This window comes from Anoplopoma fimbria, chromosome 9 (genome assembly GCF_027596085.1).
Source record: "Anoplopoma fimbria isolate UVic2021 breed Golden Eagle Sablefish chromosome 9, Afim_UVic_2022, whole genome shotgun sequence".
Classification (NCBI taxonomy): domain Eukaryota; kingdom Metazoa; phylum Chordata; class Actinopteri; order Perciformes; family Anoplopomatidae; genus Anoplopoma; species Anoplopoma fimbria.
In genome coordinates, this window is record NC_072457.1 from 28512341 (window position 1) to 28530712 (window position 18372).

The window sequence follows — 18372 nt, forward strand, 5'->3', positions numbered from 1 at the left end:
GAGTAATTAATAGGTTTCACAGGTCATAGCCGAGAAATTAAACTATACGGTAAATTTAGGAGAGACTATCACTTGTTTTTTCATCTAAACCTCGACTGTCTGGATGGTGAACCGTGACTGATCTGCCCCACCTTTATCCACATAGGTGTCAGATGTGCCAGTAATAATTTAAAGGTATCAAATGTTATCAAGTTTCTTAAGAAATCGTGAGAGCATCTTATACATCTAAAGTATCAGATGCTCTCAATGATACTTCAGTAAGTCAAACCGACAATTAAACAGCGTACACGTTACCAAGGTTCCTGGTAACATGTTTCTTGGTAAAGTCAATGTTGATGACTGATTTATCTTTTATCCAGAAAAAAATACTACATTTACATTGTGTATGGTCAAATATTTTCAAAAACAACTTCAAAACATTTGATTTCAGTTGTTTTTAAAGGGCATTTAACCACAAGGTTGGTGGTTCAAACCCCTCTACCGGCAACATGCCGAGGTGTCCTTGAGCAAGACACCTAACGCTTCATTGCAGCCCACTGCTCCTCCGGGATGGGTTAAATGCAGAGAAATAATTTCCCCATTGTGGGACTAATAAAGGCTTAATTATTATTATTATTATTATTATTATTATTATTATTATTATTATTATTATTATTATTATTATTTGTCTTTCCCTTTTTTCTCCCTTTCTTTCCAACATTACCTACATTTTCCTCCAATTATTAACCCTCCACAGGTAAACAGGCCTAACTCCAACATTATAAGATAAGATAAGATAAGATAATCCTTTATTAGTCCCGCAGCGGGGAAATTTGCAGACTTACAACAGCATAGAGTAAAGTGCACACAAGAGACATAGTAGAAGAAGACAAGCTAAAAATAAAAAAATAAAGAAATAAAAAATAAAAATAAAATAAAACAAGTATTTATAAATAAGCAATAAAAAACAGTAGAAAAAAACAAAAAAACAACAATAACTGAAATATTATATTTACAGACAGAGAAAAAACAACAACAACTATTTTAACTATTTTTAACTTTCTTAACTATTATTGCACAGTGTAGTGTATTGCACAGGTTATTATTGTCATGTGGTCACTGGATTATATGACTATTATTGATATAGTTGTATTGTATCTTTTTGTCAGCTGGCTCCACCACAGCAGCAGCAGTGTCACTTATGAAAGTTTGAGGACATACAACTGTGTATGTCCTCCACAGGGCTCCTTATTTGAGCAGCCAATGAGCTGGAAGGGTGTGGGCCGACACCCTACACATCCCGGACACACATGTGCGCCATTTTAGGTGTGGAAAAGCTGTGGAAAACAAATGCACTCACTTACTATAAGATAAGAAGTTTGCTGTGCACAGTACAGGACACAGTGAAACATCCCCAACAGACAAACTGCACAAGTGAATTGAATAAAAAAGATGTTTTCCCAACTCAGACAGTCAGTCCAGCAGCGGTGGTTGTGTAACTTCCACATGTTGCACAACTATAAGTGGAGCATTGCCTCCAGTGTGCTGTGCCTCACATGTGATGGAGGCACAGAGCTCCCATGTGTGACGTCACGTGTCCCTGTGACGTAACAGCCGGCCACATATTATTTAAGCGACCTTTATGCGCTCACCTCAAAGCTTCAGGTCCTCAGATCATCCCATAAAGGAAGGAGAAAGGTACTGTAGACCAAAGGTTTCCTTTAAAAACAGTCTTGAAACGTTATCATTGTTGCATGGACAAGTCAGTTTAGGAGTTAGTGTATTTGGGACACCATGCTATTCTGTCTAAACATTAAACTAAAACTAAACAACAGTTTGATTTTTGTGCCTAAACAATATCCAAACCACTAATTTAAGTTCTGCATGGGGTGAAACAAAAAGATGTGTACACAGCAAATTGTATAAAGTATTTTATATTTTGACAAACTTACCAGATTTTCTCTGATCTGGCAACTCAACCTAAACATGTTGCATAACAATGTAATATTAACAGTGAGTGTGATTCACCCAAGGACATATATGTATCTGCTGGCGGTTTAAACTGTTCACTTAACTCTTTACTTCACTTTTAACTTTTACGTTGTTCACTATCTTGTATATGTAAAAAGAGATGTTTTGCTCATTGTAGTGCATATTTAACTGGCATATAGCTATTTAGGATTTCTTGAACTCATTTGTTCACTGCTTGGGATTAAGTGGCAACAACATTTCACTATACCTACTTCAATAATGCAATTTTAATACCTGTTTCAACTTCTTTTCCTCTTCATTCAGTAAACAAATGGCTCTCAGAGGTGCTGTCACCCGTCTGCTCACCAACAGCCAAAAATGTGCTGCTGTTACTGCGTCCAGAGCCCAGGGCACAGCTGCTACTGCTGTCAAAGGTACATTTCAATGTCTTTATTAATTCTTTGAATATTTAATAAAAAAAAAAATGTAAAGTTAGGTACTGTTTTGATGAAGGAAACACACTTCACTTTTGACCAAAAAGGAAAAAGAAACTCCCAGGAGGTGAAAAAGAGATATAAGTGGTTTAAATTTTCTCTACATTTTTCTTCCTTTTAGATGCTGAAGAAATCAAAAAGCCTGCAAAGGAACGTAAGTGAATTTTTAACAAGTTGAACTTTGTCTGTCCAGATTCCTTCATACGTTCTTCTGCCACTTGTCACAGTGACATAACCACTGTATGTGTCTGTGTACATGTTGTGACCCTCAGCCAAGGTCCTGTTCAACTGGCGGGACGCGCTGAATCTGGAGGGTCAGCTGACGGAGGAGGAGATCATGATCCGGGACTCCTTCCGCGACTACTGCCAGGAAAAACTCATGCCCCGCGTCCTCATGGCCAACAGACATGAACGTAAGCAAAGCACACATCCATGATCATACCAGGAATTATGTCTATAGATTCTTTCATTGCCATTCTGTTGCTAGGGCAACAGCTTTGGTCCAAGTTGACTTCCTGTCAGCTACTGAATTAACAGACATTGCAGTAGGAGTTTGAAAATGTCCATAAAGGACGAACGCTTGTCAATATCAAACAACATGAACTTACTTTTTTTGTTGTCTTCTCAAAGTCAGTTTTTGGCTTTTTACTCACTTCTCGCATTGCAGCTGTTAGGTTAGTTTAGATGTCCAAAAATGTTTTATTTACTTATAAATGTTTGATTGTCAGTTTCTTTTTTCCCAACATGCACCGTGCCACAGATTTCCACCGTGAGATAGTCTCAGAGATGGGAGATTTGGGCGTCTTAGGCCCAACTATTAAAGGTAAACAGAAACAATACTACATTATCATTATTGTCCTACAGAATAAATGAGTAATCTTTGTTCCGCAGTATTTCTTAATGTGCCTTTACATGTGTTTTATTCACCCTGCAGGGTACGGCTGTGCAGGCACTAGTTATGTGGCGTACGGCTTGATTGCCAGAGAGGTTGAGAGAGTGGACAGCGGGTATCGGTCCGTCATGAGTGTCCAGTCCTCACTGGTCATGCATCCTATCAATGCTTATGGCACCGAGGCCCAGAGGGAGAAGTACCTGCCCCGGCTCGGTGAGACGGACATTTACTGCATTTGTACATGACATTGTGACAAAATGGAAAAAGGCCGGTCTTTAGATTGTCCATCATGTTGTCATTTCTGTCTCACAGCTCGTGGAGAAATCCTGGGCTGCTTTGGCCTGACGGAGCCCAACCATGGCAGTGACCCCAGCAGCATGGAGACCAAGGCCAAATACAACCCATCAAGTGGTACCTTCTCCATCAGTGGAGCCAAGACCTGGTAGGTAGACGGATACAAACAAGACGCATTGTATTCTCTTATGACTCAGAATGGGACAAAAATGAAGATATTGAGGCCAGTGCTGGACAAAGATTTGTGTTTTAGATTGTATTAGATGCTTGTTTGTTTGGTTTCATTGGTTTAAAATAATCCTATATACTGAGGACAACTCATAGAATCAAAATAATTTATATATTAGGGCGAATCAACTGTACTACTTACCATTTAAAAGTCATATTTTACTCTTACTAAATCTGTACAGTGTCGCCTTTAGTTTTGGACTCTAAGGTAGTTTAAATGTACACTCATCTGTTTACTGCCTACTGCTGGGGATTTAAATGAATGTGTCTGACACTTGGAGTGGAGGTCTTGTGTTTGGAGACAAATTATGTGAAGATAACTTTTACAACAGGCTCCAGCGTGTATAAAAATCCTAACAGATGCAGTTCATCACACAAGTTGTCAAAGCCTGCTCCTCTCTAGTGGTGTAGCTTAGTGATAGACTGGCTTTTTAGGTCAGTCAAAACTGCAAAGCTAACCCTTTAAATAATAATTTGTTCCGTACCAAGCCTCAACCCTTAGAGTGAAGTACTTTAATGCGTAATCATGCAATTAATGTGTTTCTTGTTCCTCACGCTCTTTCTTCTTTTAGGATCACTAATTCCCCCGTGGCAGACATTGCAGTGGTGTGGGCCAAGTGTGAAGATGGCAAAGTGCGGGGTTTCATCCTGGAGCGTGGAATGAAGGGTTTTGCCACCCCCAAAATTGAGGGCAAGTTCTCGCTGAGGGCATCCGCCACTGGCATGATCCTGATGGATGAGGTGGAGGTTCCCCAGGAGAACCTGCTGCCCAACGTCTCTGGTCTAGCTGTACGTTGCTGCGCCCTTATTTCAAGTTCAACTCCAACAAAGCTTTATTGACTTTACATAAATCTAACCTTTCTTCTGCGTGTGGACCTTTTCTACCAGGGTCCTTTTGGCTGTCTGAACAACGCCCGGTACGGCATTGCATGGGGAGCTCTGGGAGCTGCTGAATTCTGCTTCCACGCTGCCCGACAGTACACTCTGGACAGGTACATGACGTTCTGTCTACAGTCTACATATCCACATTGTCTCCTCATGTTATGCAGGCCTCAGCTCTTTCTAGAGAGGGATTGGTTTTCATTTTTTCTACGCTCCAATCAGAATCCAGTTCGGGGTGCCACTGGCCAGGAACCAGCTGATGCAGAAGAAAATGGCTGACATGCTGACAGAGATCACCCTTGGGCTGCAGTCGTGTCTTACCTTGGGAAGACTTATTGATGAGAAGAAGTGAGTCTTCTCTGTCCGTCTTTAAATTTCTCTCCCTGTCTTCAACTTAAAAAACTGATTTTCTTAAATGTGTTTGTTCTCACCCTATTAGAGCAGCACCAGATATGATCTCCATGCTAAAGAGGAATAGCTGTGGAAAGGCTCTGGATATTGCCAGACAGGCCAGAGACATGCTGGGAGGAAATGGCATCTCAGATGAGTACCATATAATCCGTCACGTCATGAATCTGGAGGCCGTCAACACATATGAGGGTAAGCACACACCAGTGGGTGCATCTAGTTTTCATTTTAAGCATATTGACCGACAGAAGGCATTATTGCATTGAAAATGATTTCAAACTTAAACAGCAATTTTGTAAATCTACCACTAGAGGGCAGCAGTGCACAGATTACTACAAGTTGATTAAGAGAGACATTTCAGAACTCTGTCCAATATCATAAAAAAAACACATGGTTAGAAAAAAAGCTATCCTGTTTTAATTTGGCCAAACTACTGTAAAAACAACAACATTCTTACCTCTAGACAGCTATGTAAGGTTTGGAAAATACCAAATCAACTTCAGACATGTACTGTGATTTTTACTGAAAACTGAATCATCTCTTCAAGTGAAAACAAATAATTTTTGTTTATTTTTCATTGTTGTTTATAGGAACTCATGACATTCATGCCTTGATCCTGGGCAGAGCCATCACCGGACTGCAGTCTTTCACTGTTGGAAAGTAAACATTAAATTGGACTTGATTAGTGCTGTGCTATCTGTTTCTCATTTGGCAAACTCGGATGTGTAGAAACATGAAGTGCACTTAAGCTACCTCATTATGAGCTTTGCCTGGTGGGCAAAAATAAATATACGTCTTTACATTCATATATCTTTTCACTCGTGATTGGAGCCCTCTATCACTGCCTCTGTTTGGCATCTTTGGTGAATATGTGAGGTCAACATAACTAAGCATTGGGTCCTATTATGGTGACATTTGTTAAGTTAAGATAAGGGTACTAACTAAGCATGGTGCATGTAAAAGTTGTGACATTTTGAGTCATTTATTTTGTGATAAATGGATATGTATATAAATGGATGAGAAAGATGCAGTGTGAGTGAGTGAAGTTGAGATTCAGTATAGAAAGATACATTATAAGAAACCTGCCCAATTTAAATGAAATGATCTTCTGTTGCCATTTTACATTATTATGTAAGTTACTGTAGGTCCGAAGTGCCTTGTCATCTGTGCTGACGAATTTCAGTGTAAAATGTTAACACCTGAGAGCCGATAATGGGTATTTTTGTTCTTGTTAGTTTTAATAATTGAATCAACAGATACTGAAATTGTACATATATAAAACATGTTTTCAGTTTTTGTTTTGTATTCTTTGACTGCAATCATGAGCTGTGAACTGAACTACTGTCCTAAGAACAAAGACACAGTTTAGCATGTATTCTTGAAAAAAGAGGGAAGAAGAAAGAGGAAATCTAAAGGAGTAATCTTATTCACTCCTGCATTTGGATAAAGTCAACTATTCTGAATACTCAACACAATAAACTAGGGAACCCATTGACTAATTCAAAACTAGTTAATAAACAATATGAACATCACAACAATAACTAGTTCATCAGGGTTCGGATGTCTGGCTAATGGCCAGGCCTCCTCTGAGACTAGCCAGCGCCTGGCTGGCCTCTAAGAGCTCACTGTTCAGCTTCGTGCAGCTCTCCAGCACCTCTGACAACTCCTGCAGCTTCACCTGCATCTCATTACTGTTATCTTCATAGATCGTGTACATGTGCTCCTTCATCTGCTGACACATCTCTGTCACCTAGGGAATAAAATGTGAGGTAAAGAAAAATCAGTCCATTGACCAGATTAGAACATTTGTGGACGTGGACGGTGCATTCAGGCCAAACATAAAAGACATGAACGGATTATTTGGTGAGTATGTATACATCAGTGGAGCAGAAGCATGATTTAAGTTGTGTACCTTCTCCACTAACTTCTCCTGGAAGCTGTCCAACACTTTCTGGTCAGTGGTGCGGCTGTCATTTATCTTTTCCACCAGTTCCTGAACTCTCCTGCTGATGTCATCTATACTTGAGCTGCATAGATATTGACATATATGCAGTTTGAATGTGTCTTTAACCCCAACAGGCTTATTCTGTACTGTCCATCCTGGGGCAAGTAAACTGAACTGCTTAGGAAAAAGTACCTCCTATGTGAATTATCCCCTTCAGTAAATGGATTGGACTGTAGGATTGGACTATAAGTAAAGCTGTACCTGGTATGGTGCTCTTGACTCTCAGTCATGCTCATGCTAGAGGACTTCCCTCTTGATGAGTCTGTATCTTCTATCTGTATTGCCAAGAACAATGAAGAAAAAAAAACTCATCCATCATCACCAGATGGCATACAGTAAACATGAATTGTTCAAGTATGACCCAAAAAAACAGTCCCCATAAAATAGTTTATAAATCTTGTAGGAATGAGATGTTAACTTTGGGGAAACTTATTATTTATCATGGCATCCATTTATGTTTGTAAAAAAAAACATACAATACACATTATGCTGCCACAAGTTGTTATAACTTCTTCACACAATCTACTTTTCTTTTTTTTCAGCAGCAGTATGTTTTCTTCTCTTCAAGATGTACTACCCTGAGCCTTCCACCTAGCACTTATTGTATTCGTATTAGTTTGTTGCACTTATTGTATTCGTATTAGTTTGTTGCACCTATTGTATTCGTATTAGTTTGTTTCTGTACTTTTGCTCTGGTTTATGCCTTAAGATGCTTGTTTAAGAAAGGAGATGCACTTATGACTTCTGGTGACTAGTAGTTCTCTTGAATACCTATGTTGAATAGACTTATTGTAAGTCTCTTTGGATAAAAGCGTCTGCTAAATGACTGTAATGTAATGTTTTGTTCTCACAAGTTCATTTGATGCTTTACTTCTAAATACTACCATATGTAGGGCCTCCTCGGGTGTCACGTGTTCCTGTCCGTCGTTGGCGGTGGACTGTGACGTGGAGGGTAACGTGACGTCATCGAAGAAGAAATCCATTTAGGTTTCTAAAACTGGATTAAAAACAAAAAAACACAAACCTGTTAAAAACACACAAATAACGCTGGAGATAAAGGGAGACCTATTCTAAGTCTTTGAATAAGACACAACGTTAATGCATCAGCTGAAGTTAGCTAACACTTTAGCTCCACTTTATAATCTTCTATCTTTATAATCTATCTTTATTTTGTTGTATAGTATGTGTATTTATTGTCTGTGTGTGTAGCTGTATAGTATGTGTATTTATTGTCTGTGTCTGTGTAGCTGTATAGTATGTGTATTTATTGTCTGTGTAGTTGTATAGTATGTGTATTTATTGTCTGTGTAGTTGTATAGTATGTGTATTTATTGTCTGTGTAGTTGTATAGTATGTGTATTTATTGTCTGTGTAGTTGTATAGTATGTGTATTTATTGTCTGTGTAGTTGTATAGTATGTGTATTTATTGTAGTTGTATAGTATGTGTATTTATTGTCTGTGTAGTTGTATAGTATGTGTATTTATTGTCTGTGTAGTTGTATAGTATGTGTATTTATTGTCTGTGTAGTTGTATAGTATGTGTATTTATTGTCTGTGTAGTTGTATAGTATGTGTATTTATTGTCTGTGTAGTTGTATAGTATGTGTATTTATTGTCTGTGTAGTTGTATAGTAGTATTTATTGTCTGTGTAGTTGTATAGTATTGTATTTATTGTCTGTCTAGTTGAGCTGCTGCAACACTTGAATTTCCCCCATGGGGATCAATAAAGGAATATAATAATATATAATAATAATAATAATAATAATAATAATAATAATAATAAACCACATAATGACTTTAATGGTGTAGTTATAGTATGCTGCAAACAAATGATTTAAATGCTTAATTACATATAGTTAGTTATTAGACTAGTAGCTGTTAGCTTAGAATGACACTAAAGTGTAGCTTAGCGTTAGCTCGCTAGTTAGCATTAGCAGCTAGTTAGCATTAGCAGCTAACGCTAGTCCCCTGTTTTAGTTTGTTTATGTTGTTAAACGAGACGAACTCAAAGGCCCCTGCTGTGTTTATAGTTTATAGTTTATAGTGTTTGAATCATAGTCTGTGTGTATAAAGAGTTAAATGATGAATGTTTCACCTGAAGAGCTCCAGCAGCACCTCACTGTCAATCAGGAGAGGAAGACAATTAGTAAAAATACAAATTCCATCAAAAGTCTTGTAATTCAGAAAACAAAATACCCATTATGCAGCCCTGTTATATTCTCCTTTGAGATTGTTATTTTATTTAAATGTTACAGTACCAGTCAAAGTCTGGACACACCTTCTCATTCAATGGTTTTTATTTTATATATTCTTTTATTTTATATATATACAGTACCAGTCAAAGTCTGGACACACCTTCTCATTTAATGGTTTTTATTTTATATATTCTTTTATTTTATATATATACAGTACCAGTCAAAAGTCTGGACACACCTTCTCATTCAATGGTTTTTATTTATTTATATTTTTTTCTACATTGTAGATTAATATTGAAGACATCCAAACTATGAAGGAACACATATGGGATTATGTGGTAAACAAACAAATGCTCAACAAACCAGAATATGTTTTATATTTTAGATTCTTCAAAGTAGTTGAATGAGAAGGTGTGTCCAAACTTTTGACTGGTACTGTATATTGTAAAATAAGCAGAATAGCAGAACATGGAGTCAAGTGTATTTAACTTTACCTCAACATCACCAGCTCTCAGGTTACTTTCCTCTTATATATTCACCCATTTAACCAACCTGGCACCCACTAAATTTAGAACATGGACACAAAAACAAATGTATTATCTTTTGTGACCAAAGAGATTATGAGAAATTATTTTACTGCGTTGGACAAATATAATTTCCACCATGAGAGTCAGGAAGTCTGTAGGATTTTACTAATTTATTTATCGATGACGTCAAAACCATTTAGAATTTCTTGGCAAAGATTTAGTTTATCCGTGTGTGTGTGTGTGTGTGAGAGAGAGAGAGAGAGAGAGAGAGAGAGAGAGCATTATGAGGGTGAAAGCAAACTCACTGTGGATTAAGTAATCTGTGGGACCGGGTGAGGATGGGCTGAGGGGGATTGATTGTTGGTTGCTGTGATTGGAAGTGTAATCCCTCCCTTCCTCTCAATCTCTCTCCTCTCTGTGTAACTGCCCTTAGTCTGGATTATTTCAGCAGAGAGGACGCAGCAGAGAGGACGCAGAGACTGTCCTGAGATGTCCTGATGTCAGGTGGAGGATGAACTGATGATTATAACATGAAACTAATAATCAGAGGTAGAAACATGTTGTTTCACAGGATGTGAAACGGCACCGCAACGATCCAAATGTGTTTGATCTGGAAATTGCAGTAACTTGGTTTTGACTCAATATTCACTGGTCTGTTTTTATGTTGCTCAATTGGCTTCACTCCTCCATCTTCCTTAGATGAAAGTTAGTTAAAGGATAGAATATAAACGTTTTCATTTTATTTCTAGGAAGTAGACTTTAACTCTGTCTCTCTTCATTTTAGGGAGCGACGTCTGAGCAAGTGGATGAATCAAATTGGGAAAATTTCGCTTTGAATATAATAAAATAACTACTACTCATTGGAGGAAGTGGATGCTCCTACTATGGGAATATGAACAACTTTAACTACACAAGCGAAGGCGGACTTTCATTCCAGTTCTTGGTTAAAAATGTGGAGCCTCTGTACAGGGAGTACAAGCCTCCCTCTAGGGACCTCATCCAGCTCCCTAAATCTGTCCTCTACCTCCTTGTTGCCACCCTGGTCATAGTTGCTGTGGCTTATGCTATAGTGGGTCACCTCATCAAAGACCTCATGCTGGATATAACAGGTACTCGAGTAACTTCCTCATGTTAATTTAACAATAGTTGTATTCCAGAACTTTTATTATTAAATAAGGTTGTCTTCTTGTGATGTTTGCTGCATAACAACAGTGTACAAATACGTTGAGGCAGTTCGTAGCTAGTGATGGCACACATAAATAGTTTTGAATTGCTTATTGAACGTTGATGAACGGTTAGTTTGATTTGCTTCATATATTAAATATGAAGGATATGCTTACAGCTACAGTCTATCATTGGGACAGGATCAGCTAATTGAATTTGAATTTTTGCTGAATCAGATCATTATCAGGGCTGATGTATTTCAATTCTCAATACAATACTCTCAATTCATTACACATGCAGAAATTGATTCTCCTTTCTTTAATATGAATCGCGTGTTTTGTTCAAAATCTTGGCGTTACAATTAATATCTACTGTTTTTTGTCATTAAGCCTGATTGTTTTTCTTTAAGTTTTGAATCTTTTAATCGTGCTTAAAATGGAGAAAAAAAATCAAATCTTTATTCAGTAAGAATATATATAACGTGTTCTTGTTGTAGCATAAACCTATGTTGTCTTTCAAACAAATATGTCAGTGAGAAGTTGCAAAGCTGAAATATCTCAGAATCTCCTTACAATGATACCCTTCTCACCCTCTTCTATCCGTCCCCAGACTGTGTGCTGGGCCCTCTCGAGGACGACCTGAAAGAGGGCGAGGGGGAGGGAGTCAACCCACTGCACATCCCACCTGGCCTCAACCACTCTCACCCGAACGCCTTCCACGTGTGGAACCAGGACGACGTCATGATCTCCATGCCTCTCCGAAACGGGAGCCCGCTGGCCAGCCCTCTGATGGCCGTCATCCCATACATACCTTCTTTTTTCCCCAACACCATTAGCGTCAACAGCCCGTCCCTAAATCAGTCAATCCCGAGGGAGAGTGATGCGTGAGGCAACACTAACGATCCAAGACATTTTTTCAAACTGTTTCTTCTTTTTATCACTTAGATTTTCTTCTTTAGTTGATCGTCTCCATCTCATTGTTTTGACTCTGAAACACATTTTACCCAAAAACATTTTTTAAAGATGTCGGATAAACAATTTCTGACAATGAGAGTCACAAGTCCAGCAACATCATACGGCCTGCAGAGACTTGCAAGTATGCAATAAGACTTTTGATGAGAGGATTTACGTCTATCGGAGGAACTGATGTGTCCTCTAGAGACAAAAGAGAAAAACAAACGGACAGTGTTCACTTTGGATTTGTGCAAAGTTAGCATCATGATTGACCTGCCAGACTCTCCTCTGACAGCACACTGTTACATTTGTCTTTATTTCATTCTACAAACATCAGATGGGGTTGAGTTGTGTGGCGCTTGTGACCGTATACAACATCAAATAATCCACATTTATAATCATGTGAGGCAGTGAACAGGGGTGTGTCTTTTACTTTAGGGATTGACAGATCCGGCTAAAATCACACCTAAAAGCTTCTCTGTTTCACTGAGTGATTCTCAAAGATATTACACATGTTCATTTTTAAGAATACCATGATTTATTAATACCTGATGAAAAATGAAGGGGCAGTGTGAGTTCTTGTGTCAAATAAAGGTAAAAACTTGTGTCCGCTAATGTTAGTGTCCATCTTATTCTGATACTAAATATATATTTCTGGCCCTCATAGGAGGATCGGCCTACTAACTAATAGGGTGAAGTCAATTAAATTAGTGGAGGTGAGCGCGTTAACCTGCAGTGTGCTGACCTTATAGGCACAGACTAGTATGCCTGATGTTAATTAATATAAATAGAAGCCTCTGGAATAGAGTGATCATCCACACGTATCTATTTCGCTAAAGTAAAAGAAACCACAATAAATCAAGCAATGAACTCCTTTTTTTAAAAAAAATCTGGTTAATTGTAGTGAATGGTGTTAAAATGTTAAAATTTAAGTGTGTGTTCTACATTAAGGCCTTAATATGTTAATATTATTCGGACAGGTCATATCTATCAAATTGTTCAGATATCACAGTGCATGTTTATGCAATTGCAGAAAGCGTGAAGCTCTCGCTTGCTATTTGGCATCAATAACACACACACACACACACACACACACACACACACACACACACACACACACACACTGTTATTCAACTCAAAAAGACAGATTTAAGAGTTCATTTTAAGCAGGATATTGATTGAGTTGCAGAAATCCTGGGATATTAAAAGCACACAAAGGCACATCACACACACACACACACACACACACACACACACACACACACACACACACACACACACACACACACACACACACACACACACACACACACACACACACACATTTGCAAAGTATTAGCAGTTCAAAAAGGAGATTATTCCACCTTTACTGTCTCTTTCTGGACAAACATCAAAGTATTAACATTAAATATATATCTTTTCAAACATTTTGGGGGAATTCTCGTTGAGTTAACATGGCTCTCTCCATCTGTGAAGACCAGAGTGCCCGTATTCAGGGAGGGTTGGAGATTAGGCAGAGAAGATTAGATGAGCAGCTTAGCCTTTAATACAGCATCCTTTTATTACTTTTGAGCTCCGGAATTAGATAATCGGTCAGCAGCAGCAGCCTAATCTGTGCGGATGAACTTCTGAAATCCACAACGTTATTCTGCTTGTATGACGACATTCATTGGATCCAGGCATGGTCATGCAGAGACAGCTAAGAGTGGAGTTAGATAATCCAATTTATTATCTCTAATTGGCAAGACTTTAGACATAAATCACATGGTACAATTTAAATGTTGCCACTTCAGTTCTGACTTGAGGGAAGACAGAACATTTTGTAATCCTATTTCCTCGGGCAGGAGATGTTAGTGCTCTAAACTCTGGGAGATGGAGCTCTTAAGGTGTGGCAGAGGGGTTAGAGCTTAAGAAGGAGCCAATAAAGAAAGAAGGTCAGTCTGTGAGTAAGTGTTACACCAGCAGGCTGGTGGCAGACCCTCCTCACTTTAACCATAAGTAATGGTGTCACACTTAACACAACTTCTATTCAAGTTCTAGGGTGGCTTCTGGCCCTGGGTATTTGGGTTGCAGGGTTCCCAAAGACCTAACGTGGTTGCAAAAATTGTGCTCAATTAGTGCATCAAAGCCTCATTTCTTTATATTTCCATGGGTTACTAACAACATTTGAGCTGACTCCTCTTTGTCAGCTCTGTTTGTCTCTGTTTGACTTGTTAAAGTTGACAGGTGTTTTCCTAAATGTGGGCATCAATACAGGGTTTCTCACGTTGCTTTGAAATCTCATGTAAGAAAATGCTGATTGTTAGCAGCCGTTTTGTGATCATAGATCACATTTAAACCTCTAATAACTGTTAACAGACAACTGCTTGCTTTACAATGAGTTAAAACTCACTTTAAAGTTCCTTAAAGCTGCAGATTAAGCTGACAATTGTCTGTAGGAACCCTTTCCACATTGTTACATTGTTTTCACATTATCTTTTGATATGTGGTTATTACAAAAATATCAGTTTTAGCCACTCTAATTATTCATTTAAACAGTTTCTTACTTGCTGCAAACCCCTTAGAGCACCCACTGAGGACCCCTACAGGTGAGAGATAAACACTCACATGTATACAGTATAATTACTTTAAATAGGTTATATTGTCTAATCATCAGTCTGCCTGCAGTGACGTGCAAACACGAGGCTTTCTTTTGCTGTCAGGGTTAAGAGATCCTTACCTGTCCCTTATCCTCAGGTGACAGCTTACCCTCGGCTGAATCCTTACTGGCATTGACTCAGTTCTCAGTTGGCCGATGCATGACACCAGCAGACTGAAACTCATCCTAAGTGGATCAGCAACACACACGAAGAGTCAGTAACCCTATAAAAGCCAGACTGTGGTTAAAACAAGATACACACAAATTAAAAAATCTCTATGGTATTTCATTAAATGATATAAGACATTATAGCATTCCCTGGCCAGTTTGTGGATTTGTGAACCTAATAACTGACATACAGTGGTCCAAATAAAAAAAGTGATCCAAAAATCCTGCTTACATAATAAAGAAATTAAAGGCAGTAAAGATAAACAATTCAATATGTCACCAGGAGGAGGGAGAATAAATAGAATCTTGTCCGTTCTGCTTTGCTCCCAGTTTAATAATGTCATTGGTTGGCTGAGTTGATCCTGGTTGGGGTCACTGCCAATCTGCTGTCATTCGGCCTAATCCTCTGTTGGCAGGCCAGGTGGTTCTCTGTGATGGACAAAAGAGCAGTGACTGTGGAAGTCTTGACTTCTCCCGCCCAGCAGCAGCCGCCAACCCACGTCAGTATTTCTACTCTGCACGTATGACTAGCATGAAATCAATGTATGACCCACACCCTTTAAAGGGCTGGTGTTAGAGTATTGGAGACATATGCAAATTAATGAAATGAAAATGTGCACATTTAAGTGTACACTAAAACACAGCCCTTATGCCTCTCACCCCTGCATTACAGTTTTCCAAAATTCATGAGGAAATTAGGCAAAGCCACAAAACTGGTTAATATAACATTGAATGGAGTCATTTTGCTCAGCCTAGTATCCATTAGTCTAAAGCAAAATTAAACCATAGTTATCTAAAGTATAACTACAACACTCTTTGGAAAGGTTTGTAATAAGAGTCACAAGACAATTGCAGAACTGCAAGTTAATGGCATGAGCATCATTTTCAGTCACCTGATTGACCAAGAACAAAGCAGCCTCTGTTTGTCCACAGTCATGGTTTGTATTACTGGTGGACAAAGGCTACTTAAGTGACATCCCAGAGTACAGTCCTACTCCAACATGTCTATGTTACCAAGCTATGCCCAGATGAAATCTGTGTTCATGTAGCATTTAGATAAAGTAGAAACCATATCAAAACCAGCACATAATATCTTGAAATTGAAACTAGGAAGTTGTAGACAGGAAGCAGCTACCAGGTGTTTTGGTTTAAATAAAGACATAACTTGTTTTTTGGGACAAAAGCATGTGATGAATGTAGTCTTATTTAGGACACAAATTCACCCTAAGCCTCATGAATTCACATTTCTGTAAAAACTGCATTCTCAGTGTGACATCTGCAACTGGGAATGATCCATTGGGTCTGACTTGCACTTCTACAGGTCAACAAGTTTAGGACATTGTATGCTGTCTCCAAAAATAATTAAGCAACACCGTCTGTGGTAGAAACTGCCACACCACAAGTCATAAGACAAGACACTTCTTTACAAACCACATTTATTATTTTATCACAATAAAGTCTCATGTAAAACTACTTAATTCTTTTTAAAATACAATTTACTTTGAAATATTAATGCCAAAAAGTGTAAAAACACAGGATTAACAGCAATTACTCACTGGAGACTATTGCTGTACATTTCATTTACAACTTGACTGTTCCTGTGATGAGCTAGTCTACTCAAAGACCCTTTGGGAGAGGACCGTGCGATAGAGAGAAGTGCCTTTAGCCTGTAAGAAGGTCACAATCATCTTGTCCTTGGTGACTTCTGCGTGGATGAAGCCTCCCAGGGTTGAAGCTTGGCCGGTGAAGAACTTCACAGTACCTTTGGGGACATGATTCCAGTGACGGACATCGGGATCCAGGAAGTTTCCGGCACCGCTCACCACGTATCCCACACCAGACTCTTTAATGTACTGTACAGGGGACAAAGACATGATTGGAAGGACAGCAAAGGCAGACTTCTACAATAAGGTGTCTTAATTTTGCATGAACCAACCTGCAGATTGTGGTCGTGACCGCAGAGGTAAGCGGTGGCCTTGTATTTAATGAGCAGAGGACGGAGCCTCTGCAGGAGACACTCCGTGGGCCCGTGCTCGGACACCGACCACACAGGGTAGTGACCGGCCACCAAAAGGAAGTCCGCCTTGGACCGAGCCAGCCTCTCCTGCAGCCAGGTCAGCTGACGGTTGGCATCCACCTCACGCAGAGGGCCCCTGGGCTTTTCATCCAGGAAGTCATCAGAGTTGCCGCACAGCATTATGGTGTCGAGCATGATGATGGTCAAAGTCTTCCCAGTGTTGGGGATGCGGAAGTTCAGCTCATAATAGTAAGAGGGGAACTTCCTGTAAAAAAGGTAACAGAAGAGAGCAGAGTTGTGACACTTGAGGGTTTCTGTTTTCAGTTTGAGGGCTTTAACATTTTCAAAGTTGGTCCTTACCATCTGTCAGACTTGTGGCTGTAGTCGATCTGGGCTTTGACGTTCCCTGCATGGTCATGATTGCCGGCGAGCACGTACCAGGGGACTTTGAGAGACTTTGCTGTGTACACAGTCTCAAAAGTGTCCTGAGTCAGAGGAGAAGGCAAGGTTGTTATTATTTCTACAAACACTTATTTTCAGAAGACCTCCAGTTAACAAAACTGACCTGAAACCGAGGAGAATCTACACTGTTCACACCTTTGTAGTAGAAGTTATCGCCAAGGGCCAGAATAAAGTCAGCTCCCATCTGCTCTGCTACTTTGCTCATCTCTCGAGCAGTAGCCTTCTGCACAGCAGTGATGTAGGGGGGGTAAGGCACCCCACCCCAGTCTCCTACAGCTATGAACTTAATGGAGGTACGGTTCGCTGTGAGGGAACACAAACAAAATAAATCTTAAGGACAAGACAGTCCTTAAGTGAAGAGCAAGACCTCACGTTGTTAATCTATTCAATTAATTATTCACAAGAGATCATGAACGCCCATGTGACGTGATACTTACTGCTAGTTCCCTCCAGGTCCTGGAAGGCAGTAGGGTAGCAGAAGGCCACAGGAATGGCAGCAATTAAGATGGATAAAAGTGTAAGTGCCATCTATAAAAAAAACAAAAAACAATCAGATCTACAGTTAGCAGCAGAAGAAACACAGCACAAGTCTCAACGACAGTCAAACGAAAGATATAATGAGAGCGACGACACGCACAAGCAGAGAAACGAGAAGAGAAACAAACCGCCGCTGCAGCGTACCATGTAAACCTTTGCTTCCCCTCTCCTTCCTGCTTCTCAACCACATTTGCTGTCTTGCTTTTATGCCTAAAGATGTCTTGTGATTGGCTGCAGCATGAAGCGGACATGTCCCAGCTGGAGCTAATAGAAACTAATCAAAGCAGCCATGTCTGTTAGGCCGAGAGGGTCAGAGCTCACAATTTCATGTCTGTCAAAGCATATCATTTCATCTCTGCCTCAATCAAATAAGAAACTCTGTTCACAGATCAGATGATCATCAGCCTCAACAGAGACAAAGTAAAGAGGAAGAACAAGAAAAACAACTTGCGTAAAGTAGGTGTCGGTATGCAGAGATAATAATGTCAGAGAGCCAGAGATAAACAAGAAGAAAAAAAACACTCACAGCTGATAACTGTTGAGGTGAGCTCAAGAT

At 39.3% G+C, this 18372-nt stretch overlaps 3 protein-coding genes across 6 annotated transcripts; 1 reads left to right on the forward strand and 2 right to left on the reverse strand.

The window, feature by feature from the left end:
- Positions 1-1637: 1637 nt before the first annotated feature.
- gcdha (glutaryl-CoA dehydrogenase a) lies at positions 1638-6502 on the forward strand. Its single transcript, XM_054604742.1, has 12 exons — positions 1638-1677; positions 2275-2384; positions 2566-2598; positions 2717-2857; positions 3205-3267; positions 3379-3549; positions 3649-3778; positions 4431-4647; positions 4747-4850; positions 4963-5088; positions 5180-5340; positions 5739-6502. The coding sequence occupies exons 2-12, from the start codon at positions 2282-2284 to the stop codon at positions 5810-5812; spliced, it is 1323 nt and encodes a 440-aa protein (XP_054460717.1). The 5' UTR covers positions 1638-1677; positions 2275-2281; the 3' UTR covers positions 5813-6502.
- Positions 6503-6651: 149 nt separating this feature from the next.
- On the reverse strand, positions 6652-10381 carry syce2 (synaptonemal complex central element protein 2). 3 transcript variants are annotated; one of them, XM_054604745.1, is made up of 6 exons: positions 10183-10381; positions 9251-9274; positions 8038-8150; positions 7355-7428; positions 7061-7175; positions 6652-6898 (listed from the first exon to the last, which is right to left on the reverse strand). In XM_054604745.1, exons 3-6 carry the CDS (start codon positions 8134-8136, stop codon positions 6698-6700), a joined length of 489 nt encoding a protein of 162 aa, XP_054460720.1. In that variant the 5' UTR covers positions 8137-8150; positions 9251-9274; positions 10183-10381; the 3' UTR covers positions 6652-6697. The 3 variants fall into 3 exon arrangements, with proteins under 3 accessions (XP_054460720.1, XP_054460719.1, XP_054460718.1); XM_054604744.1 differs by lacking the exon at positions 10183-10381 and adding an exon at positions 9845-9873; XM_054604743.1 differs by lacking the exon at positions 10183-10381 and having other exon boundaries at positions 9251-9328.
- A 5850-nt stretch (positions 10382-16231) lies between these two features.
- Positions 16232-18067, reverse strand: acp5a (acid phosphatase 5a, tartrate resistant). Of its 2 annotated transcripts, none has more exons than XM_054603886.1 (6): positions 17961-18067; positions 17717-17807; positions 17383-17582; positions 17178-17302; positions 16737-17082; positions 16232-16653 (listed from the first exon to the last, which is right to left on the reverse strand). In XM_054603886.1, the coding sequence occupies exons 1-6, from the start codon at positions 17961-17963 to the stop codon at positions 16414-16416; spliced, it is 1005 nt and encodes a 334-aa protein (XP_054459861.1). In that variant the 5' UTR covers positions 17964-18067; the 3' UTR covers positions 16232-16413. The 2 variants fall into 2 exon arrangements, with proteins under 2 accessions (XP_054459861.1, XP_054459860.1); XM_054603885.1 differs by having other exon boundaries at positions 17917-18021.
- Between the last annotated feature and the right edge of the window lie 305 nt (positions 18068-18372).